This window comes from Nymphalis io, chromosome 14 (assembly GCF_905147045.1).
Source record: "Nymphalis io chromosome 14, ilAglIoxx1.1, whole genome shotgun sequence".
In the NCBI taxonomy this organism is placed as follows: domain Eukaryota; kingdom Metazoa; phylum Arthropoda; class Insecta; order Lepidoptera; family Nymphalidae; genus Nymphalis; species Nymphalis io.
The window spans coordinates 7,476,908-7,502,997 of record NC_065901.1 but is presented as its reverse complement, the minus strand read 5'-3'; the positions used below and the strand labels follow the sequence as shown (position 1 = coordinate 7,502,997).

Below are 26,090 nucleotides of genomic sequence, written 5' to 3'. Positions count from 1 at the left end.
TATGGACTGTGTGACTAAGGTGATTATCGCCATATAAGCCATTGTTTATTTAGTAAAACATAGTTTGATAGCTTTCTCCCATGGAACATCTAGTCGCAGTATCGTAATAGACGTAAATAATAATAATAACGTAAAAATGCAACTGTCTACCTCTTACCATATAATCTTAATGTTCCTTCGGCCTTTCCCATAGTGTTTGTTGAAACACATGTATATGCTCCTTTATCTTCAGTTCTAAACTCTGTGATGGTTAGGATCGTCCTCGTCTGATACGGAGAGACACGAATTTCGTTAATTTCATGCTTACCCCTGAAACAATTAATGTCTAGTAGAAAACTAAGTTCTGGTAAATTCCTCTAAATAGAAAATAAAAAATATTGGGTTATTTAAAAAATGAAAATGAGTTCAGATATGATAAAATTCAAGAATATAAAAAACTTTGTATTTCATATATATATATATATATGAAATACAAAGAATATATATATATGTCAGAGATAATAAATTTAAGCGGGTATACGACGTCACTTATTAGAATAGCAATACCACACTACGTGATGTATGTCATGTAGGTTGGTCGGTTATCAGACGTCAAGTGTGAAAATTATAAGACGGGTGCCTATTTTATTATGTAGCCGACTGATGGAAATATAAAGTATAAAGGAGTATGTCAGTAGCGCGTGTGATCATTTTGTCGAGCGACCCCTTGGTCTCTTGGTCTCTTGCTCTCAGGACAGCGCCAGCGCCAGACGTGCGCACTGACTGATTTAATAAAATCAGCATATTGGACGACAATGGCGGCCATTAAAATGGCAATCCATTTGAATCCGCGACATATATGTATATAGCATTCATCACGAGATCTCCTAACGTAGACGGTCCCTAATAACGGACGCAAATCCTATCAAAATAAATTTTTCTTCTTATCAACTTGGGCGAAGCCGGGATGATTAGTTTAGATATAATTTTGACAAGTTTCGATATAGCAGTATAATATGTATACAGGTACTCTCATTAACGTTCAACTAATAAGATGATATGGCTTTTTTAATTTTGTGTTTTTATTAAAGATTTTTAGAAAAGAAAACGATACTAAAAATTTACACTCATTAAATCAGCTGTACTATATGGATCGAAGCGCTTTGTTTTATAGTATGTAATGATTAAAAAAACTTCAAACAAGGTTGCTTTGTCAGTTTTTAATAAAAGTGTAGCAGATGAACAGCGTGTGCCATTTTTCACCGTCGTTTTGCATTTGGGATATTTCTCATGACGTGTCAATATATCTCTATATTTTATTCACGTGGACATTATTTAACTGAAATGCACTAAAAATGTAAATAGCTTTTTCATTTCATTTAATACGTGCAATATAATTAATGTCCGGACGTTAAACTACTTTATTCACTAAGAAGTGACCTATTTACTTACGTGACCATTAAAACCATTCGTTTTTTAGTTCTAGTCAGCGAAACGATGCTAGAAATAAGCGATAATTGCTTTTAAATTAAATTTATGAAAGTACCGTTTTTTATAATTTATAAAAAGATGACATTTAAAACTAATATTCATTCCATATACTTCATTGCGGATTGGTGTATAGGTTGCAATGAACTCTTTTTTGGGTCAATATTATTTTTCGTCGATACGTATTTTGTTTTTCTTTTAACTAATTTTATCCGTCAACAATATAATTAGATGTATGTTTTACTGTAACATACGTACATAAAGTAAGTATATATTTGTCTCAATAGAGTAATGTAGAATCACTAAATAAAATTATAGCTCTTTGCGAATTGTAAAAAGAAAATTGGTTTTTTTAAGATATGAACCCGAGACCTGTCCAAATTAAAATTTTTAATCTTCTGAACTATTCACATTCATACAAAATTTTATTTTATAATAATTTTGAAACCTTTTTCCACTTACATACCCAGAGAGTATCATTTCTTCTCCACTTTTCAACCAATAGTTGATAGCCGGGGGGTAAGCCTCCACAAGACACTGGAGCTCGGCTTGAGAACCAGTGGGAACTCCTATCATCTTTGATGATATCATTATGGAAGGGCCAACTGAAACAAAAACATTCAGTACATAAACAGTAAACATATTGTTTTATTTATTTATTTTTTTATTTTAAAAGGAAATATTTGTCGTTAATAAAACACAGAATTTTTGTTAGTTTCGATTAACGAAATGCATTTGGTTTGATTCAGAGTTTAGAGCTTAGTGGAAATAAAATCATGCAGACACATCAGAATTCACGTGAAACCAAACAATAAAAAAGGTATATAACAGGAATGTAAGGATTTTTTTATTTAAGAATTTATTTCTGATGTTCTTTGATATCCAAATGGTAAATGTTCACGTTATTGCATTGCAAAAATCATCAGCTTTTATTTAAAAAATTAAAGTTGTAACGACAAAAAATACAATATTATTCAGTCATATCAATCCAGTTTATCCAAAAAGAATGTTTGAAATGCTTTTATTGCGTTTTTGATTCGATCCAGATATATAAAATTTTCATACTGGATGTGAGATTTCCTTCGCTTACTTTAAAACTTATTTAAGAACATATTTTTTAAAAACTTGAAATAATATTGTTGAGTTTTATTTTACTCTGCGTTAGATTTTGGTTATATTGATTAAATCGATAATAGTACAAAATGAAAGTGTTGTTTTAAAGAAATGTCTTTAAAATAATTCTTACAAGTAAAACAACATTTAAACTAAATTAATTATTTACTGAGAGACAGGTTGTCTACTCGTCTATCACAGCTTATTTTTCCGAATATGTTAGACGATAAAGTTTTAATTTGGTTTACTGTAAAACCTAGATGAAAATTTTGAATCTGTACCCTCTTATTAATGGACTTATTTTTTATTTTAGTTACCATTCTTTCATAATTCTAAGTATTATGTAAAGAATGAATGTACTTTACATTTGAAGTCAATCTCATTCAACGAGTGGGATTATGTTTACAAAAACCATATTCCGCTACTTGTCCAGCCATCGCTTTGTGCGGTTACAACCTTTACCAGCAGGACAGACAAATAATTGTTGGTTCATTCATTCAAAATTCATCCGTGCACGTGAAAATAGTTACAAGTGTAGCAATCTGTATCTCAGCAGTACTCACAGTTTACACTCAACATTATCCGCTTACTGACGGACGGGGGCACATCATTGGACGCTATACACAGGTAAGCACCCATCTGTCGGCGTTCCACTTTCGTGAGATTTAGTGAAGACCCCGTGTAGATATCAACTGTATAAAGAAAAATATTATGAATATATCGTTTTGATAGTTCTTGGTGATACTAACCACCGCCCTTACATCGTCACTTTGAAACAAAGATGTTAGAATAAAACAATATAACGTATTACTATTTGGATGTAGAATATATATATATATATATATATATATATATATATATATATATATATATATATATATATATATATATTCGATATGTATATTTTTTTTACTATTTTTATCTCTTCATAGCAAGCAACTAAATATCAAATAAAACGAACAGTAAATTTGAACGCAATATATTTTCTGATACACTATTAAATCATATTGTATAATATAACAAAAATAAATCTAAAGTAAAATTTTTAACCTGTGTTAATAATAAATATTAATGAAAAAATTAATTTATTATTAATAAATATACATGAGAATGAAAAGATATAAACAATTAATTGCTTTTGTTTAATCTTCCAGGTATAAAGAAGTAAAAACAGGGAAGCATTTTCTCTTAACAATAGACGATACTTGGAAAATGGGAAATAAAAGGCACGCTTGACAGAAAAATTAAAGTATAAACCGTTTTTACAAAGAAATTTTTTATATAAAACTTATCCAAGAAATAGACCTGTCACAGTCATTTATAAAAATCTCTTCTAATTTTATGTCTCTGTATGACAAGAATTTCATTTCGAGTTTTATTTCCTCACAATGTAGGCGTTGTTTTTTGGAGCAGTATTTTTATCTCTGGAAGCCAAGTATTTTTTAGCTCTAATGGTAATTATTAGAATGTTGTCTTTTTATAAATCTTAAATTAAGAAAGATAAACAAAACCTTTGTGTTGCAAACCTTTGAAGATGGTTCGAGCTAACACCACCATGTCGGTAGATGTAGGTTGCTAGATTTATTTATGTACTTATGTACATGTGAAATTCATTAAATGCAGGTTTCGCAAATATATTGTTGAAGCACGTGAAAAGTTACCCGTGTTTGTCAGAATTTTACCTATAATCGTCGATTAAGATTTTCTATGCTTTATCAACTATGTATTATATTGTCTATACAATTTTTCATTGAAACATGACATGAAAGTCTGGCTTGTAACGGCTCTTCTTTATTTATTTAGTTAAAAAATAAAATGTTATAAATAGTAAGGCTTAATTTTTTATTATCAGCTTAATTTAATTTCCGAAAAAGAATCAGCAATTTCTTTGTCCAAACTTCAATCTCTGTTACTCTAGAGTCAAAATTTATATGAAAAACATATTTACATTTTAGTGTTTGTCATTTTAATTAAAACAACTAATTACATAGATGGTAATGTCAACAGCTAACAAAAATAGGATATAAGTTATTCTCATAATAAGCTATCTACGTCATATATTTGTTAAGTAATCATAAATAGTTAAGAAGACGTTATTATCAAGGGTTATATACATACATATAGCATCACCGAGTACTAAGCGACTAGAATAAATGTGAACGTAAATTTAGGATACCTTTATAAAGTTCTCCGACGTCATTTCTCAGTTGTATGTTTGTGCCGTCTTCTCGCCTCCACAGTATGCGCGGTAAGGGTCTCCCGTCAGCTTTACACGATATACTGACGTCTGTGCCCTCTCGACCAACTACATCTCCACTCGTACCTTCGTCTACTATGTTTGGTGGAACTATTTAACAAAAGAAAATAGATATGAACATATTACGTCATTCTAGAATATGTATAAATATAATGTTATTAATTAATATAATTAATTTCTGCTCTTATTATGCTCAATTTTTGTCTCAATAACCCTCCGCATTACGAGTATAAATAAGAAAAAGATAATTTTATTTTCAATTGAGAAAATTTTATTCTTTTATATTTTGATCAGATATAACCCTTAAGATTATAATGTTGTTTATACAGTATTTTATTTTTAACTTTAAACTAAATTCACCCACATAAACTCAAAAAAAAAATACCAATTTTGCTTCATAACCCCTCTTAAATCGCGATGACGATAAGAAATGTTATTTGGTGGACTTGTGCTGTTTTGTTGTTCTTGTTTTTAATGAAAGAGGCGGACCTTTTTTGGGATATCATATTCGATGACACAATAGCCCCATCTTATGTTAAGAAAATTGACCCATTAGGAATAGCTGAAATATTTGTGACTGATTTCCAATTATACTATTTTTTCGTTTGCAAAAACCTTCCAACTTATTGCACACACTGATGACAGAAGGGTTCGGTGGTTTTTTGTCAACAGAATCAAATTCTAAGGGAAAATGCCGCTACAAGTGCTAGTGGCGAGTAGCCACAAGATATAGTGTAAGGTACTATTTTTATATATTTAATATGTAATTTGTATTTATTTATTGAATTAAATTATTCTTGAGTGACATTATCCTTGTATATTATGATAAGTGCGATAAATGCAAGTGTATTTACAAGTTTAATTTCTCGACGTGCTTAAAACTGTCTGGAATTTATTCTTTGGATACATAAATTTAAATCACATTTTAGACACCTTGCATAGAAACCTTAATTATTTTCGAGGAAAAGAAATCTATGTTTATGGTATATATATCATTAATTATTAAATTAATTATTAAAAGCAATACAATAATTTTAATCAATTGTAAAGAATTAAATATATAATAATTTAATTGTTTTTAATTAACATACTTACCTAAGTTATTTAATTAACGAAAAAGAGAAATTACTCATGTCGTTTTTTCTCCGTGAACTTTAAGTTCCGAATCGGTGATCATTTTAAATTTAATTTAATCGGGTAAAATGATGATTCAAAATCTTGTAAGAGCTTAATCGAATATCGGCTACATTGATTTGTTTTTTTTTGTAATCCGCTGTAGATTACGCATAATTGCAAATACGTCCCTTTGTACTAAAAATAGCGCATAAGTAAATTAAAAAAAATAATTGAACAGCATTACAACATACATACAATCAAAATAAATCCCTTAAAATATAAATCGCTAACAGCGTTACTTATTTTACATAACAATACGTTTTTAAATATATGTAATGAAAATTTGTGGTATTCGATTTTTTTATAGCATTGAAGTTAAAAACAATAGCCATTGAACGGTAAAACGGTAATTCAGCTGTCATAGAATCGTTTTTCTCGGCAACGGAAATAAATTCTGGCTGGATAATTTACTTTTTATTCTCTTTTTTGGCCGAAATGAACGCATAAATCTAAGGATAAGGATCTCTGTATAAATATTTATGTTCTTCTTAAAATTAAATAATGACAGTGGAAATGAAAAGGCCGTTTTCGTCACGATTTTACTTTTTATTTGACGTCGCTTTGTATAATATTTTATATCAAAATTATTGTTCAAGATTTTTTATTCAGAGTTTATGATAAATACGCCAATATTTATTACAATACCGCGTCATAAGATTTTTATATAAAATTTAAGTATAATTACACAATCACATAATTGTAAAAGCAATAAATTTAAACTCCTAATATAATTTTATTGCGAAATTATTGTAAAAATAATATAAAAATGCATGTTTAACATAAATGACTAACGATTGTATTTATGTTATAAGCTGAACTTAAATAAAATTTAATTTAAAAAAAAATGTTTTTCGTTCACTAATATGAGGATAGTTTGAAAAATGACCTGGACTGTGCTTATATGTGTCATAAAAGCTAAAACCATGCTGACTGTTATTAAAATGTTGGTGGTTTTCACATGATGTACGCTCCTGCGTCGTTTAATCAAAACGTCTTTCATGATTAATGTTTTAAAAACATTCAATGTAAAACCCGGACTTTGTTATCAAATTACTTATTTGTCTACGAAATAAACAATTGTCTTGTATTGAATGTTAACATCTCCTAAAGTAGGTAGTTAAGTCAGTTCAGAGTGCCAGAGTTACTCAAGGTATTCTCTTGGACTATTTCTCTTTCTGATTTATATTGAGACGTATGTCAACTGTCGCTTATTAATAGAAAAATCTTTGATTTCTGCCACAGCCTTAGCTTTTATGGTACGTAATTATACAATTAATTAAAGATTAGCTTATTGCAAATCAATTTTCGCTAAATATATCTAGAACAAAATTTTTTTCGATTATCAATTGCCAAGCAAAACTCAAATAGTTTTGAAGTTAAAGCACATTCGTATAATTATTAAAACAGGTCTAATTGTTGTATTTACCAACTCTCAAATAGGGTAACTTTAGATGAGAAACTTAGTTGGAAACTACATATATATTTCATTATTACAAGACTCAGAAAACCAGTATGGATCACAAAAAAAAAACCACGGTAAACATAATATGCAACAATTCTCAGCAAACTGTATTGATATTTGAAGTTGAGTCTCGAGCATATCTATATGTATGTTACGATTAGAAAGGGTCCAAAGATAATAACATATAACGTCAGGTGAATTATATAAGAAATGTCATCTAGTAAGTATCAGGTACCTTTATACAAAAACAAATAGCAAAGAATTAAAATATGACCTGAGGAAACTTATTTCAATAAAAAAGACGATGACTAACCATAATTAGTAAAAACAAATTGAATGTAAATTTGCTTCACTATTAATTATGTGCTTTTTAATTTTATTCAATGAAATAACTACAGTTGACTGTTAACAAAATGTTAGGGATCAATCAGTAGTTTTTATTTATTAAAAATATGTGATAACTTTAATGCAATATTTATTTCTTTAAATGAAGCTGAATTCTTGAAAGCACTTTCTCAGTTTCAGATTTCAAACAATACCTTATTTATTATAAAGTTGAAATCCGTCAAAGCTTTTAAAAGCTTTCTATTTATGAACGATAAGAAAATTTATATTTAAGTATTTGTAAAGATTTTCGAACAATAAGCAACAATTCTCAATTACTGTACTTCACCATGCTATTCTTTGAAATAGCTTACAGTTTTCTTCAATTCATGTGCCTTCAGACACATTTTTCAAATCTATTTTACAGAAATTGTCATTTAGACTAGAATCCATTGAAGTCAATAGCTTGATATTAGGAAATTCTATCAATGGAGCATCTTTAGAAGATTTTAAATAATAAAAATAAATAATTTATTAAACTATTAATTTATGATTTCAGTATCACAGTTAAAACAAGACTTCTTAGATAGGTAATAATATTGTGATATTACATGCTTCTTGTCCAGAGGGTGGATCTACCAGTTATTTGTTTGATAGCTGGTTGGAATCACTACGGGTACGCGACTCCGGACTGCTCTAGCTACTAGTGTCACATTCCTGTATCTTCCGTGATCAGTACCGTCAGCACGTATAGGCGTAAGTGCGGACGCCAGGGGCCACTCTTGACAGTAGGAGGATCCATCGTAGATCCATTGATCAGCTACCGCCTGCTTTAAGTCGGGCAGCCCTCGATCAATAAGGTACTGATCCGCCTCAGTGTTAACTTGTTCCGCCTGGGTGAACGGAACACAAGCCTTACAGCTAGACGTTGACGCTGTGACATTAATCACCTGCTCAAAGAAACAAAAATCTCAAAACCCACACCAACGCTGCTTACATGCGCTTTGTGACATGGAATGTCTGAACGATGAGGACAGGCTTCCCGAACACCTACGGAAGCTCCGATTACGCCCAAGAACTGCGCAAAACTTACAGTATCGACGTGGAGCTTAAAAGGCTCAATATCGATATTGTAGCCTTACAAGAGACCAGAACTGAAGACGAAGGGTCTTTGCGTGAAGCTTTTTACTGAAAGGGCAAGAGTTCCTTGGAAACACGAGAGCATGGTGTAGGTTTCGCGGTTCGAAACCATCTCATCAACGCCATAGTCTGTCTAAACACAAAAAGCGGCTTTGTCACGCTAATTACCGCTTACGCACCGACGCTTAGTTCAAAACCTGAGACCAAGGATCAATTCTACGGCCAGCTCGATGAGACAGTGCGCAGGGTGAATCCAACTGACAGACTGCATATTTTGGGTGACTTTAATGCTCGCGTCGGTCAGGGCACATCAGCCTGGCCTAAATGCCTCGGTGCACACGGCATAGGCAAGCTTAACGACAATGGACAACGACTGTTGGAGTTTTGCTCAAGGCACCAGCTGTGTGTTACCAACACCTTTTTTAAAGGCATGATGCCTTTTTAAAGGCAGGATGCAAATGATGCGGAAAGTCTCGTGGATGCACCCTCGATCTAAACACTGGCACCAATTAGACCTTGCTCTTACAAGAAGGAGGGATCTACGGGAAACGTTCCACACGCGGGCGTTTCACAGTGCCGATTGCGACACCGATCACAGCCTCGTTGCTACTAAAGTCCGACTTGTTCCTAGGAGAGTCCATTCTTCCAAGCTACTCAGTCGAAAAAAGATAAATCTTTTCAAGAGTCGTGGACATGGAAGTAGTGGAGTCATTTGGGGAACTCGTCCGCGAAGAAGTTGCAACTTGGGACAGTACGGCATCAGCGCGAGTATAATGGGAAAAAGTCAAGTTTCTTCTCACTGACACTGCAGGCATGGTTTTTGGCTATCAAAAGGCAAAATCTTAAGACTGGTTTCAAGAAAACGAGGAGCACTTACTTCCCTTGATTGACTCGAAACGCCAAGCCACTTCACCAACCTTCTCCTCAAAAGAGAGAGGAGGCCTTAGCCCAGCAGTAGGACATTAACAGGCTGTTACTGTAGCCAAGCCACTTTAAATTTTCGCCTTAACCCTTGCGATGCGACGCGTAAAGATCTCACGAAGGCAAAAGCCTCACTCCAGCGTAGCACGCACTTCTTTGTAAATGCGTATTGGACAGAGCTTTGCATCCAAGCGTCCAAAGCATCCAAGCGTGCGCAAACGCGGGGGATATTGGCGGGGTGTACGCGGGCATCAAAAGAGCTCTTGGACCTACTCCAAACAAGACGGCACCTCTCAAGGAAACCGACGGTTCTGTTATAACAGACAGCACCCGTCAGATGGCAAGATGGGTAGAATACTACAAGGGGCTCTACTCGTGCCCAGTGGATATTCAGCCAGAAGCAGTGGAGCTTGTCCCAAATCTGGCAACTTGGCACGAGCTAGTCGTTGAACCCACAGTAGAGGAACTTTATCTGGCCGTCAAGAAGCTCAAATGCGGAAAGAGCCCCGGAAAAGACGATGTTGTCACCGAAGTCGTCAAGCTTGAGTGCCTCTTGCCCATCCTTCATTACCACCTAGCTAAGTGCTGGGAAGAAAACTACGTCTCTCAGGATATGCGACATGCTAACATCGTCACTCTTTATAAAGGCAAAGGCGATCGTGGCGACTGCAACTGTTACCGCGGAATATCTCTTCTTAGCATCGTCGGTAAAGCCTTTGCCAGGGCCAATATCTCGCTTGATGCAGAGATCGACTTCCGCATCGGCAAAGCAGCCTCTACGTTCGGGAGGCTCTGTACAAGGGCTTGGGATAACAGACACCTTACGGTAAAAACGAAAATGCTTGTTTACTAATCATGTGTCCTAAGCACACTCTTGTATGGAGCAGAAACGTGGACAGCGTACGCAAAACAAGAACGCCGACTAAACACATTTCACTTGCGCTGTCTTCGGAACCTTCTGGGCATCACATGGCAGGATCGCGTGACTCTAGGCGAGGCACAGCTGCCTAGCATCATGGTCATTCTCAAAAAAAAAAACGGTTACCGTGGCTGGGACACGTGCATCGAATGGAGAAGACTCGTCTTCCAAGGCAAATACTACTGGGAGAGGTTGTGGATGCAAAGAGGTCTGTTGGGCGGCCTATGCTCCGTTACAAAGATTGCGCTAAGCGTGATATGGTTGCGTTTAACATCCCTAGCAATCGATGGGAGGAACTGGCAGAGGACCGTGCCAAGTGGCGACGCCTTATTCACGAAGGTCAATCAAAGCATGACAATGACTGGTTTAAATTACTAAAAGAAAAAAGCACTAGGCGTCATGAGCGGGCTTCAAACCCCCGCCCATCTGGGGGCGCATACACTTGTCGGAAGTGCGGCCGAAGGATCCTCTCTCGCATTGGTCTTTTCAGTCATGAACGCAAGTGCCATCGCGATGCCGCTTAAATCATCTGTCAAAGATGCAGAGGCCTATATATATTACATGCTTCAGTGGAATTGATGAAACTCGTATCAAAATTATAGATAAAACTAAACTCAATTTTTTTATTTTATATTTGATATTATGTAATTAAATAAAATGTTGGAAGTTTTTTTATTCAAGCCACTTGCGATCATGCAGTGGGATGAACATAGGGGACTTCATTATGATTTAAAGTCAACTTAATTTTTTAAACTTATATATAGTATATATTATAAAAATATCGTAAATGCAAATATAAAATTCCAAAAAATAATAATATTAAAAATAAAGATTTATTTAAAGGAATATATCATTTTGTAATTTATTAAGAGAAAAAGTGAAGTAAGTAAGTGAGAATAATTGAAGGAATATGTTTTTATAGGAATGCGATTTTTTTATTAATAAAACTGAAAGGCTTAGTAACAAATTACAAAACATTAAGTCAGACTAGTGTTTTTATTTTGAATGGGTAAGTATAGTGTAAACATATAAATTTTTTTTTCGTCAGGTCAGGTTATTTAGAAGTCTACATATTTATCCATTTTTTTTCAATAGCCTATAGTATTACGAGCGTAAATCAGATAAGTATTAAAAATAAAACAATTTTTTATTTTTAACTTTGAACTGGAGTTATATAAAATAAAATAAGTGGTAGCAGTTTTGTTTTACCCTCTCTTACCTCCTTATGAGGTGAGTTGCATTGCTGCGTTCACTTATTTTATTGTCATTTACGTGGCAACACCATATCAAAAACGTGATATATAAAGTTTTTTTTTTTTGAAATCGCAAAATTTGTAATAACATAAACCAAATGAATCGTAAATACTGTATATGAAAGGAATAACAAATCATTATATATATAAAAAATACTCGCACTACCTCACAATGCAATTTCACTCAGTAAACTGCACAACACTTTATCGTTTTAATCAAAACGGCAAATTCTACGTGAAAACAGACACTATTCCTATTTAACAACGATAAAGCAAGTCCATCAATACACTATTGTACGATTTTGTGATTCAACCATTGCATAGTGACAAGCTCCTCTACAACGATTAATGGATACATTTCATTGTTCATCAGTACAATGAATAACATTCAATGGATTATTCCATTCCGTTATTGTACTTAATATTGAACAATATATCGAGTTAATTATGAATAAGCCTTTACAGAATCAAGTACCTTGTTTCGTAAATTCGGGTAACAATATACAAGTGAATAGTATTTTTACTTCCTTCAGAAATTGAAAACCGAATAAGACTAACGGCGAAACTTTAACCTTCGGGCTCAGTACTTTTTTTAATTTAAAATTGAATGGCAGATTGGCATCTGCTGGTAAGTGGCCAAAGTTCATAGACACTGAGGCAGTGAAAAATATAAACTCAATATTAAAAATATATGTTTAATTGAAGTTAGTACTTATAAGCACTTTTTTATTTAATTTAAATGTAAAGCTTAAATCTTTATCAAGCAGTCTTGAAGTTTGGCTTGAAATCTTACTAAAAGTTCAAATTTGGAATCATCCTTTTAAGCTATAAATATGTATATAGTATGCCATAACTGAAGATTTGTGTCAATTTCGTGTGAATGGTATGCACAATATCTAGCTCTGAAATTGTCGATATCTACATTATTAATATCGTATTTGATTTACAACTCAGATGCGGCGCATGGAAAATGAGCTAGAACACTCGTGACTGGAAATATTTAGGGATATTTGGAATTATATGATGCGAGTTGTAAGGGCTGTAGTAACTATTTTGACTTACTATATACTTAGTTTTACGCTATTTTCATTTTTTTTTAATTATACTGCTGTTTTGCGGTAGAATATCTGATGAGTGGGTGGTACCTACCCAGACGGGCTTGCACAGAGCCCTACCACCAGTGTCAAAGCCCTACCACCAGTAGGTAGGTAGTGGAGTTTAATATAGGTAGACAATTCAGCAGATGGGTCACCTGATGGTTGCCACCACCCAAAGACTTTGGCAGTGTTACGATTATTAACCATCCCTTACATCACGAATGCGCAACCAAATTTAACAAGAAGCTATAATCCTTGGTGTGACTGTAGTTACACTGATTTAGTCACCCTTCAAACCGGAACACAATAATACTAAATATACTGCGTATATCCGTTAATATTTATAATTATTTATAAGACCCAATGTTGCATAATACTTCTTAACAATTTGCGTTCCAGTACTGCGAGAAGTTTCGAGTTTGCTTTTATGGAATAATCCTACTCGTGATTTCTACGAGTATATACAATAATTTATACTCTTAGAAAGTGGAAATGGTACGTTTTGTGGAATGATTTATGCTAGCAAGTGGTGTAATTGCAGATCCATTTAATGATATGACATAATTGCGCGAAATCATTACGCTTCTCCAGCTTATGACATTATTATTAACAAGACCATTAAATTTTTTAATTTAATTTCACAATGGAGTTTTTAGTTTTCGCCATATCTTCGTACTCACAAACGGAAACTATGACATGAGCGGATCAACCGTCAACTGAGTGTATTTCAATAATACTGGCAATCAATGCGATGACACTTGCCTTTTATGAGGCCATTGTACCAATGACTACGATTAGAGTGGCAGCTCTATGCCAGATAAGCGCTTCAAAAGCGTAAACGAGCTGTTTTATATGGCTTTGGGTATGGCAATATAGTTTTTTCTACTCTTTAAGTTATTTGGTTAGAAGCTGGTGAACATTTCGGTATATGATTTGCACATGTTTCATATCGAAAACGATTAAAATTCAGACCAATACGAATTGATTTAGTGTAGTTAAGAAAAGTCCTTCATCGTAGCTACGTGAGATATCTTTATAGTATAGTAACAGCCTGTTAATGTCCCACTGCTGGGCTAAGGCCTCCTCTTCCTTTTGAGGAGAAGGTTGTGGAGCTTATTCCACCACGCTGCTCCAATGCGGGTTGGTAGAATACACATGTGGCAGAATTTCAATGAAATGAGACACATGCAGGTTTCCTCACGATGTTTTCCTTCACCGTTAAGCACGAGATGAATTATAATCACAAATTAAGCACATGAAAATACAGTGGTGCTTGCCCGGGTTTGAATCCACGATCATCGGATAAGATTCACGCGTTCTAACCACTGGGCCATCTCGGCTTCATATATCTTTAACATGAATTAATTCTATTGCTATTTCATAAACGTAGACTTTTATTACTTAATTTTTGTTTAATTGTATTTTTTTTAAATATTCAAATGGTCTGCCTTTAGGAAATAGAGGTCAGGTCCGCCTTATCGTTTATCTTCGTTTTCACAAGTAATGTAAACATATATCCAAGAGGAAGCTATGAGCAAATTATATGACACTCCTTTATCTAGATATTATTAAAGAGCTGTATATTGATAATGCAGCGCTACCAAAGTTGCACGCCCCATTCTTACTGTTTTTTATGGCACTAATATTAATATTAATGCATGTCACATGAGCAAGTCGTATAAAAATCACTACTTTCCTGGCTAATTAGCATGGCTAGAATCATTAACTTAAAATAGTTTCACTAATACAGTTCTATTAGATTTTATATAATATTATGAGTTATTTTATTGTTTATAAAAAAGATGTAAATTATCTCTTTTTGTTCAAAAGTCTTCTCTCCCCTTGAGGAAAAAGGTTGATGCTGTTCTAGTGCGGATTAGATACACAAGTGGCAACATTTTATCATGTGTTCTTTCTACTGGACCATCTCAGCTAACAATACATTTTCAGGCCTTTGTAAATACTGTTTTTGGAAATATAATTTACTTTTTACTAATACTGCTTTCAATTCTGCTTCAGTAACAGCCTGTTAATGTCCTACTGCTGGGCTAAGGCCTCCTCTCCCTTTTGAGGAGAAGGTTTTTTGGAGCTTATTCCACCACGCTGCTCCAATGCGGGTTTGTAGAATACACGTGTGGCAGAATTTCAATGAAATTAGACACATGCAGGTTACCTCACGATGTTTTCCTTCACTGTCAAGCACGAGATGAATTATAATCACAATTTAGCACATGAATCATCATTTATTTTTATTTTATTTATTTAAGATTCACCAGTGGTAAATACATCAACACGTACAAAGGTATACAATTTTAATACAACTTAAAACTAAATGCATTACCTATTAAGGTGAATACCACTTGCAAAGATAAAGTTGGAGATGACAAACTTATAAATAATTAATTGTTAGTAAATCAAGGTTAAAAATGACAAGAATTAACAATAATAGTAAAATAATAAAATACAAATATAAACAAAATAAATTAGTTAGCTGACAATTTTGACAATATTTTTTTGTGAAACTTGTTTGATGAGTCTCCAAAAGGGTCTAAAACAGCACTGTGCTCATTCAAAATTCCACAAAAGGGAGATACAGGTGAATTGCTTCCTAAAACAGTTTTGCGGAAAGGTCTTACGAATGGTGTTATTGGTTTACGTGGATATCTAATGGGAACATTCAATTTAATTTTTGATATCAGAAACGAGTTATCATAGTTGTTGTTAAGTGTTTTATAAAGAAATTTTAAATCCAACAAATCCCTCCGATCACTTAGTGAAAGAATTTTGAAAAATTCCAATCTTTTTTTGTAAGAAGGAAGTATTTTCCCTTTACCTAACGAGAAAGTAAGATGATAAAGAAAACGTTTCTGTATCCTCTCAAGTCTTAGGCAGTGTGTTGCATAATGTGGCCTCCAAACAACGCTTCCGTATTCCAGTATACTCCTGACTAAGCTATTAAATAAAATAATTTTTGTTCTAGGATTTCGAAATAATCTTCCATTTCTTATTACAAAACCTAACATTTTCGAGGCACGGCTAATTACACCATCAATATGAGGTATGAAAGTTAGTTTTTTGTCGAAGATTACTCCCAGGTCTGAAATTCTGTCCACAGATTTAATAGGGGCACCAGCTATGTAATAATTCGTTTGAAATTCTTTTAAACTCCTGGTGAATGATATCCATGAACATTTTACTGAATTAAGTCTCATGCCGTTATCATTACACCAATAGTATAATCTTGTCAGATCATCTTGTAAAAGAATAGTGTCATTTGGTTCTTCAATCATTTTAAGAAGTTTGACATCGTCAGCATACAGAAATGGTGTAGAATATTTAAAACAATTAGGCAGATCGTTTATGAATATATTGAAGAGCAGCGGACCCAGGTGTGACCCTTGTGGGACTCCAGATTTTACATCGCATTCAACCGATTCATAACCGCCGGCAACAACATAAAAATGTCTTTCTGTAAGATATGATGCTAGAAATCTCAGTAAAGATCCGACAATACCATAATTGGACAACTTCAAGACTAGTACTGAACATGGAACCAGGTCAAATGCTTTACTTAAGTCTGTGTAGATAACATCCACTCTCTTGTTCCTATCAACAGATTCAAATAAGATTTCGGAGTAATTTACTAGATTTGTGCATGTAGATCTACCGGCTATGAAGCCATGCTGGTGGGTACTAAGAAAACATTTAACATGACTGTAAATATATGGATATATTAGAGACTCCAACACCTTATCAAAGATAGAAAGGATTGAAATAGGCCTATAGTTTTTTACATAATTTTTTTCTCCACTTTTGAAAATAGGGACTACTTTCGCAGTTTTCCACTTAGAAGGAAATATTCCGGTGACTAATGCTTTGTTAAAAATAATTGTTAGTGGTACAGCAAGACTTTGGGCACAGTTTATAATAAAATTAGGCGGAATATTGTCAGATCCAGAACCCCTATTTATATCTAAATTCTTTAATTTATTAATGACTTCGGATTCATCAAGCTGGATCAAAGGTAGGCTTTTATTGCAACTGACTGTAGCATCCATGGTTCGCAGTATTTTGTCCATATCGTACTTGCTCTCGTTTTCTTCATACAGCGAAGAGAACTGTGACGCAAATAGGTTACAAATTGCTAAGCCATCAGATGCTACAGTTTCATCATTTTTCATTAATGTTGGATAGGTGTTAACATTTTTATCGCGTTTGCTTTTCATATATGACCAGAAAAATTTACTGTTGGATCTAATCTTTTCTTCTGCAAAGTTAAGATAAGAATTGTAACACTCAATAGATAGTTTATCGCATCGTTTTTCTAAGAGCGTAAGTGACAAACCATCCATAGCATTTTTGTATTTTTTAAATTTCAATCTTAGTTTTTCCTTTTCTCTTATAGATAGATAAGATTAATTTCAATCTTAGTTTTTCTTTTCTCATCACATCACAAGCACGATCATCGGTTAAGATTCACGCGTTCTAACCACTAGGCCATCTCGGCTTTTTCAATTCTCTCTCTTTGGTCAATTCTGCTTACTTTATTGTTATCTTATCAATATAAAGTATACTTGATTATTATAATTATTTTCTTGTTATAATTTTGCATTCTTTTGCATAATTTGCTCTATAAACTTGAATACGATAGTAAATCAAAGCACTATTAGATAATTACTGAAACATGTGATGTAACTGATTGTTAGTTACATAACACTATGTAACCAACTGAATCTATGCTTCTAACCAATATATATGCACATATACAAACGTACATACAAATATATAATATACATACATACATACATACATAACTATTGAAAAGTGCACTGCTATTGCTTTGTCTACGGTTGAAGTAATTGTAACCTGATATTCTTGCTTAATAATTACTAATCATAGATAACAATGGTAACTCAGGTTTAAAGCTTATTCCAATGCGTGTTGGTGGCAGATTTTCATACGCCACATGCAAAATTTCCTCACTATGGTTTTTTTTACCGGCGAACACAAGATTAAATAGAAATTAAGCTAATAAAAAAATCGCAATCTTCAATTAAGATTCACGTGTATCACTAGGCTGAGATGGATGGCTATAACAACTAAGCTTAGTGGCTGCAACACGTAAATCTAGATTCCTATTAGATATCAGTGGTCGTTTTTAATACTGAATTTAATTATATAAATCTTTTAAAAATCTGGAACTATCTATTATAAAGTTCCTTTATTTCGAAGCTCCTTAAAACTTAATAACTTGCGTTATTGTCATATTTGATTAAATTTCAATCAGCATTCTGACTTTTTTGACTAATTTTATTTGATTAGATTTTAGTTGGTATAATTTCATTTGAAAACGAGTAACTACCCAGTTTCTTGCTGGTTCTTCTCGGTAAGGCTACATTTCAAAGCTGTCTTGCAATCAGTTTATGATCTAGGAACGCATGTAACGTACTTATATAAAAGTTTTTTTTATATTTGCCGGGAGGGCAAATGACTCTACTCCAACTGATGGTAAGTGGTAGTAGAGTCCAAACGCGACGACGGCCAGTACAGTCGGGAAGAATGTTCTGCACTAGTCGCCCTCGCCTTGCCGGCCCGCAAGATGCCTCTTCACGCCTCGTTTGAAGGAACCCGGGTTGTAAGAGGAGGGGAACACGTGAGCTGATAAGGAATTCCATTTTTCCATTGGAAGTGCGACAAAGAATGGAGTTGCCAAATTTCTTTGTGCGCGTTGGAATTGCTGTCACAGTTAGGCGGTGACATCGAGTGCCAGCTCGCGTAGACTTATGAAGGAAGGGGGAAGCAGAAATTAGAGAGAATAATTCCTCAGAGCACTCGCCGTGATACAGTCGATAGAAAGCGCTCAGCGCTGCTACTCTCGACGCAATTGTAAAGGTTCGAGGGTGTTTGTGACCTTTACGTCTGCAATAATGCGGACCTCACGTCGCTGCAACCGATCCAAATCTAAGTGCTTATAATAGCCTATTTGATTTTTGATACGTTTTGAATGGACACATAGTGAGAATCGTGCCCTTGATTATTACAATTGCTAAATCATAAACTACAGTTTGTTTATATATACAAATTTTACAAAAAGTTTTCAATTAATTAATATACACTGCAAACTTAAACTCAAACTTTAGATATAAACAATTATATACATACATTTTAGTGTAGGCTTTTTACGTTCTAGTTTTACTAGGTTCAATTACAGTACATTAAATAAACTCTTACCTAGAACATCAACACAGCCTATCTGCTTCTTCATGGTACTTGTGTTAATCTGGCACATGTAACAACCTCGATCTTCAACCTTCAAGGGTCGAATGTGCAGTTGCCAGGAGTCCGGAGAATCGTTAGTGACAGCATAGCGAGAACTGTGAGTCACCAGCCGCGTGTGTAACGTGAGTATAGTCTGGTCATCAGCTCTTATCCATGCCACCTAAAAACAAACATTTTTTTACACATACTTATTGCATATTTGCATGTATCTGACAGTTACTTCTCTTTGTTTAAAAGATAATAATAACCTCGAATAACTGATAATCGACGTACATATCTATATTATTATAATAATAAAACTTATTTGTTTTGTTGATTTTTTTTTTTGATTGCTAATCTAAGGATCTGCTAGTGCAATTTGAAAAAATCTACGTTAGATATGGCCTATTTATTGAAAAAGGTTGGAGATAATATAATATAGCGCTACACTCATGGGAGTGAAGCAGTAATGCTTAACGCGGATGAAACAACGAAGAGTTATATTATAATGCTATACATCTAGACTGAAATTCTAAGAAGAGCTTCGTTTTGTAATTACAACATTACGCAAATAAAAAAACCTGTTAAGTTTTAATTTTAAATCCATGATCTCGCGCACAGTAATTTTAAAAATAAATAAATATGGTCATACACATTAAGATAAGACAAATATAACTCTCTTAAAATGACAAGTCACCTCACCATTTTAACGTTTACGTTTGTTTATGTTTTGAGATTAAAAAAGAGGTTTTTCATTCTTGCCTTTCTCTTTCTTATAGCAAATAATTAAACTACGATTGGCTCAGAAACATAAAATTAGTCTTAAACTTTACGTCGACCTTCACGAGAAGAAATGGGAATTCAATTAACCCATTTAGATGCTTCAAGGATATCTGTGCTAGGAGAGACGGTAGTAATTCCGTACATAGCGCTTATACACTCTATTTATGCATTTCCGTTTAGAAGAATGTAATTACTCGTTATTCGTTTGTTTTTCCAACAGAATAAATAGAATGCAAGGACAGTTTTTACTATAGCAACGATTAAGCTATGACAACATTGTTTATAGAACGGTCAATTTTGTGTTCGTTCTGTCAAATTACTTTATTTTTAGATGGACTAGTCGTTCTAGCTCCAAATTAAAGGAAATCTAATGTATTTTACGAAGTAATATCTGTACGATGCGGAGAGATTGTGAGATAAGTACATAAATCTACCAAGTTTCGCTCAAATTATTATAAACTAAAAAAGAAATGCTTGTAAATGCTCACTTAAATATATATTTTTTTTAAATTTATAGAAATACATACAAGTAAAGAAAGTGCGAAAAATAAAGTGGTAACTATCTAAATTATAATATAATTCAAACTTTTTTACAAAGAACGTAATGTGTAAATACATACATACATAGTACGTTTTAAAATTACAGTTAAAAATCTTACAAGACAATATCATGATTACACGATGTAAATTTGCAAAATGTCGAATGTAAGCCGATTGATTTAATGCCCGGGGTCAGAAATCAAGTGAAATCGCGTTACTTTAATGACAAAAAAGAATCCCTTGTAAAGGAAAATTACTTATTCTATTACGGTCCCTTTCTTTGTATTTCATCAAATTCAATTTGATGTTTTATTATCTAAGCTGGATATGTACGAGGTTGACGAAATATGTAAATGACGTAATAAGTTATCAATTATATTACATTATATGTATTTGATTCGTAATATTTTAAACCGACTCCAAGAAGAAAGAGATTTTCAATTCATCTGTAAATATATATTTTATATTAGGGAATTTATTTTTGTTCATGAGCCGATTTTGATTACATTTTTTTTCTGCCTGAACGTTTCTTAAATATAATAGAAATATGCTTAACTTACACACAATTGTTACGTAAATCCACAAAATCCAAGCAATTTAACCTTACCAGGCTTCGATTTTTATTTCGAAATGAACCATTCAGTTAATCTGTGGTTGATTTTGGTAGATAACATGTCATGCAAAGGTTAAAAAACGACGTCAAAATAATTACTGTCAAAAAAGCAACAGAATGTTATAGATTTTTGCAATGTGATAATTATGATAAAATAACACCATCGTTTATTGGGAACGAGGACGCATTTAAGCGGGATGCCATATGCGTTGGACACATTGACCCGTTTTATGACAGGGAAACGGCGTTAAGAGAGAAAGTAATGACGAAACATTTTAAAACGAGCCAACACAAATATTATTGTCATTGATTTCAAATGATATATTTGTGTTACAATTTTGCAAAATGCTTTTTAGTCATATTACAAAAAAATATGAATTAAATCCCAGCTAAGGTCAAATAAACTTGAACTTCGCTAGCTTTGCCGCTCTTTGCTAACTAAGGGTCGTAGTTCATTAATTCAATCTTGTATCCGACAAATGAAATTTTAACAAATATGATATAAAAGTATATGCAGCTAGATTTAAATTGTCGCTATCCTATAGCACTTTGCATAATGGTCCCTTTTAATATGCAACGGTAAAACCATGTCAAGTGCGCTGACAGCATACAAGAAGAAAATTGCATTACAAGGAGCTTTAGAAATAAAACCCACAAAACGAAGTGAGTGCATGATCCAACTAGCTTTATGAATTGTATTAACTGAAATTGTATATTCCAATATTCGAAATGATATTTGTAATCTCTTTTTAACATTGAAATGTAGGATTTAATAAACAAAATGGCTTTTCCATTGAATAATTCCGTTCTGATTTCATGCTCGAATTTGACGTTGTATTTCACTTTAGTTATTCAAGGTTGTTGTTTTTATGTACCTTCGGAAAGGCTTATTTACTCTTTCTATCTCTCGTATTTGTTACAGTACAACTTAATATAATTGTATAAAGAAGTATTTTACTTGTGCCTATTGTAGTGAGAAATCATCTTATTATTAGTAGTAAAAGGTTAAAAACGAAGTAAACACAGCCTGTTAATGTTTTACTGCTGGGCCCCTCCTCCTTTTCTCTTTGAGAAGGTTAGGTGGCTACAAATGTGGCGACTTCAGGTGTTCTCACGATGTCTTCATCGTGAGTACGAGATCAATAATAGACATAAATTAAGCAAATGAAAATTCAGTGGTGCTTGCCTGGGCTTTACCCGCGATCATCGGTTAAGATTCACGAGTTCTAACCACTGCCATTTCAGCTCTTCAGCTATTATTATTAGTATATATTTAAAGTTTATTGAAAGTTTGCAAGGAATACCAGTTCCACTGTTTTATCGTTTATTTTTATAATGTTACAAAGAGAGGTATATTATAATATCAGGTCCAAATAAATTGCAAAGATTATTCTGTATTAATCAGCAAGACTTCATTGTAGCATAATTAATGAATGAATTTATCAGTGTATGAGTCAATTTTAATGAACATTTGTTAAGGCAATGAAATTAAATATTAGGATTAAAATTTTCTTTAAATTATTTAACTTATCTCACAAATGTTGTAAGCTGAATCACTGAATAATAATTTCTCGGCTATAGACAATGTTTTTTGTGATTGAGATTTAGTTGAATATTAGATAGAGTTATCAGACATTGCGTCAGTTTTAAAGCGTCGTACTACACAATTTTTATATTTCCTGCATTTTTTATTTACAATCTCTAATGTCCTTTGTTAAATTGATATTTCTCTATCAGCTTATTTCATACATTGTTTTATAATTAAAAACATTTACCAAATTGGATAAAATTATTTGATATATATTTCTGGAAACATTACAACAATACTTATAATCGCATTTGTATTTCTTATAGCAATATTAAACTGTAAGATAGATGCTCATGTATATTTTTGGGGGAATATTCCAACGCGTTCATTATCTTTTAGTTAATTTTTTGGATCATTCATTTTGTCTAGTTTAACTACTAACTATTGAGGCTTTATGGGATTAGTTTTCAGCTACAGTAATGCGACTCAAAGCATTTCCATCGTCTTTACTAAAAACATTAAATGAGCCCACAATCCTCAAAATGATATCGCTGAATTTTACGTTCATTATCACAGGCTTAACTTTAAATCTACGTTAATATATGTTTTTTTTAACGGTAAATATGTTTATTCCATCTGATAACTGATGATCACCTCGGTTAACATAATTATGTGTATTTTAAAATTTATATTATGATTATTTTGCTAATACGAATTTATTGGATTTTACTGGCTATTAAGATACAGCAACACAGCAATACCAAAAATCGATCTGGCGGGAGAATACCCGGTAGGAGTGTGTGTGTACCATAAAAATATCAAAAAAAATATTTGTATTTCATCACCTTTACTAAATGACATTGGGATGGGATGTTAAGAGCAAACTTAACAAAACTTAATTAGTTCCACACTATTGTTAACACAAAACGACATGAGGAAGTAAATAATTATAAAGTTATTATTAAAAAAGAAGTGGAAAATATATATATTATTTATATTTTTATTTATGTGAATTATTATGAAAAATAATGTTGATGAATTAATGAGATGTTTTTATGTCGAGTACAGTGAAGTATTATTTTTCCTTTCCATTCACTTGATACAATGTTCTAAAGCTAATCAAAAATATCAAATTGTTTGAAATTTGACGAAACAAAATTTCGAGAATTTCATTATCATTATAATATTTGAAGACTTAATGATAACAAAGAAAAGAAAGCAAAACATAATAAGGTAACGCCTCGAAATGCAAATGAATTTGCCGCTCAGATGGTCACAGCCGGGTCCGGATTGGAAGTAAATTGAAGCTGAAGGCTAAGTTTGAGCCTTCGAGAAAATATAACGCTCTTGATTTGTAAAATACGTTTTCGTGTGCGTTTTGATTTTTATACAATAAAAGGCAAACACTGGACGAAAATTGCAAAATTTAACAAAAAAAGTTTTAATAGTTATTCCATATTGGTTCGTTTGAAAATTCCACAATATTTATACGTAATAATGTTTGTAGAAAAGTAAAAAAACTATGTTTAAAGAAATCCTGTGTGTCAATAATCAGGGATTGAATATTACTTTAATACCTCAAATAACCATTACAATATCTCGTTGGTAATGCAGGAAGTATCGCCGGTTAGGCAGTTTCTACAAATGTTGTAATATTTTTTTTTGTTGAAAAATCGCAACAAATTGCATTAGCATGTGACTAATTTGTCGGAAATTCTGCCATATGTCTATCATTTTAATAATTTTATCTTAAAAGTTGGTTGACCAACCTTAAAAGGGAGAGGAGGCTTAATGTATTGAAATAAGTTAAGACGATTTAGCCAAAGCAACGTATATATAATATATAACAACATATATAAATATAATCTGTTGAGTCTACAGTTATAAAAATCAAAATAAACCATTAAATTATACTTTAATATTGCACGATTAAGTTTTTTCCTTTGTTTTTGATATTTTGTCAAGCGGTATATATAACACCTCCTACTACTTAAGTGCTTCCAACCATGGGATCTTAGATATTTCACCTTGTTATTGTTTGAGTGGCTCACACAACCTGTGTAGTAAGCAGCAATAGTATACTTAGCGGTAGAATATTCTATGACTGCGTTATTTCCACTCAAACTGGCCAGCACATAACCTCTGTACTAAACTTAATATTAAAAAGAGGTCGGCATAAAAAACTGTTCTCATGTAGCCCTCGCGGACATAAAACGCCTAGTTAGTTCATATTCCATTTTAAATATTCCGACTATTTTGCTTTTTAATTTGAAAAAAAACTAAAGTAGACTAACTTAAAACAAGCCAAGCCGTTTTCTATGCTTGAATACTACAGAATGCATTTAATTCTTCGTAAACATTAGCGCTAAAAGACTGCAGGCGTGCTAATTTTCCGTAGTAAAAACGAACGTAGCGAATGGCTTTTATTTCATCGTTAGTCAGAACTATGTCTACATTACTAAACTTTATTATTTTCATTTGATACTGTTTTCGTATGCCTTTGATAAATAAACAAACAAGTCGGGGAAAAAAAAACAAAATATGCAAATTGAAAAACTTCTCGCCTAGTAGTATTTGCGTGGAAATAAAAAAAAAAACAATTTAATAGTAAACGAAAACTTCTAATATAAAACCTCCTTCGTTATATTATGTGTAGATATTCCAACATTCTTGACAGTATTTTATTTTTATAATACAAAAGAAAACAATATTCTTAAAAAGAAAATCAGTCGTTTGTTTTCCTTAGCCTATTTGAAAGGATAATATTTATCAGATTTCTTTTCTGTAACCGACGTAAGAAGTAAAATAGACGATATTATACTGAATAACAAAGTGAAAAGACTTGTTAGAGAAAAACATTATTTTCATGTTTTTAGCTTTAAGCTAGATCATGCTACATGAGCGTAAGTTGTATAAGTTTATTTTACGAGTATTTACATTTATAATAAGATTTTTTACCAAAATATTAATTCCATAGCAACACATTGTCTTCAAGAGATGATGTCATTAAGTTTAAAGCGTTTGGTATTTAAAAAACACCAATAATTATGATAAAAATTAAAATGTAAATACAAACAATATGCCATTAAAAAATCGAAGGGCATGTAATATTAATATGGCTTTCGATCGGCGAAATATAAATTAATTGTGAATTAATTTTTTTCTACAGTAATTAGAATAAACCTTTACGTCAAATATATTGTATATTTCTGATTTACAGAAAAATTCAATTAGTTCTG

At 32.7% G+C, this 26,090-nt stretch overlaps 1 protein-coding gene across 1 annotated transcript in view; it reads right to left on the bottom strand.

The window, feature by feature from the left end:
- Positions 1–26,090, bottom strand: part of LOC126773503 (lachesin-like) — a 52,700-nt gene that overhangs the window by 1,827 nt on the left and 24,783 nt on the right. Inside the window, exons 3-7 of the mRNA XM_050494454.1 lie at positions 19,361–19,568; positions 4,757–4,927; positions 3,144–3,272; positions 1,934–2,072; positions 158–309 (exon numbers count right to left, since the gene is read on the bottom strand). Of these exons, the coding sequence (XP_050350411.1) occupies positions 158–309; positions 1,934–2,072; positions 3,144–3,272; positions 4,757–4,927; positions 19,361–19,568 (799 nt within the window). The remainder of the gene's footprint in view (positions 1–157; positions 310–1,933; positions 2,073–3,143; positions 3,273–4,756; positions 4,928–19,360; positions 19,569–26,090) is intronic.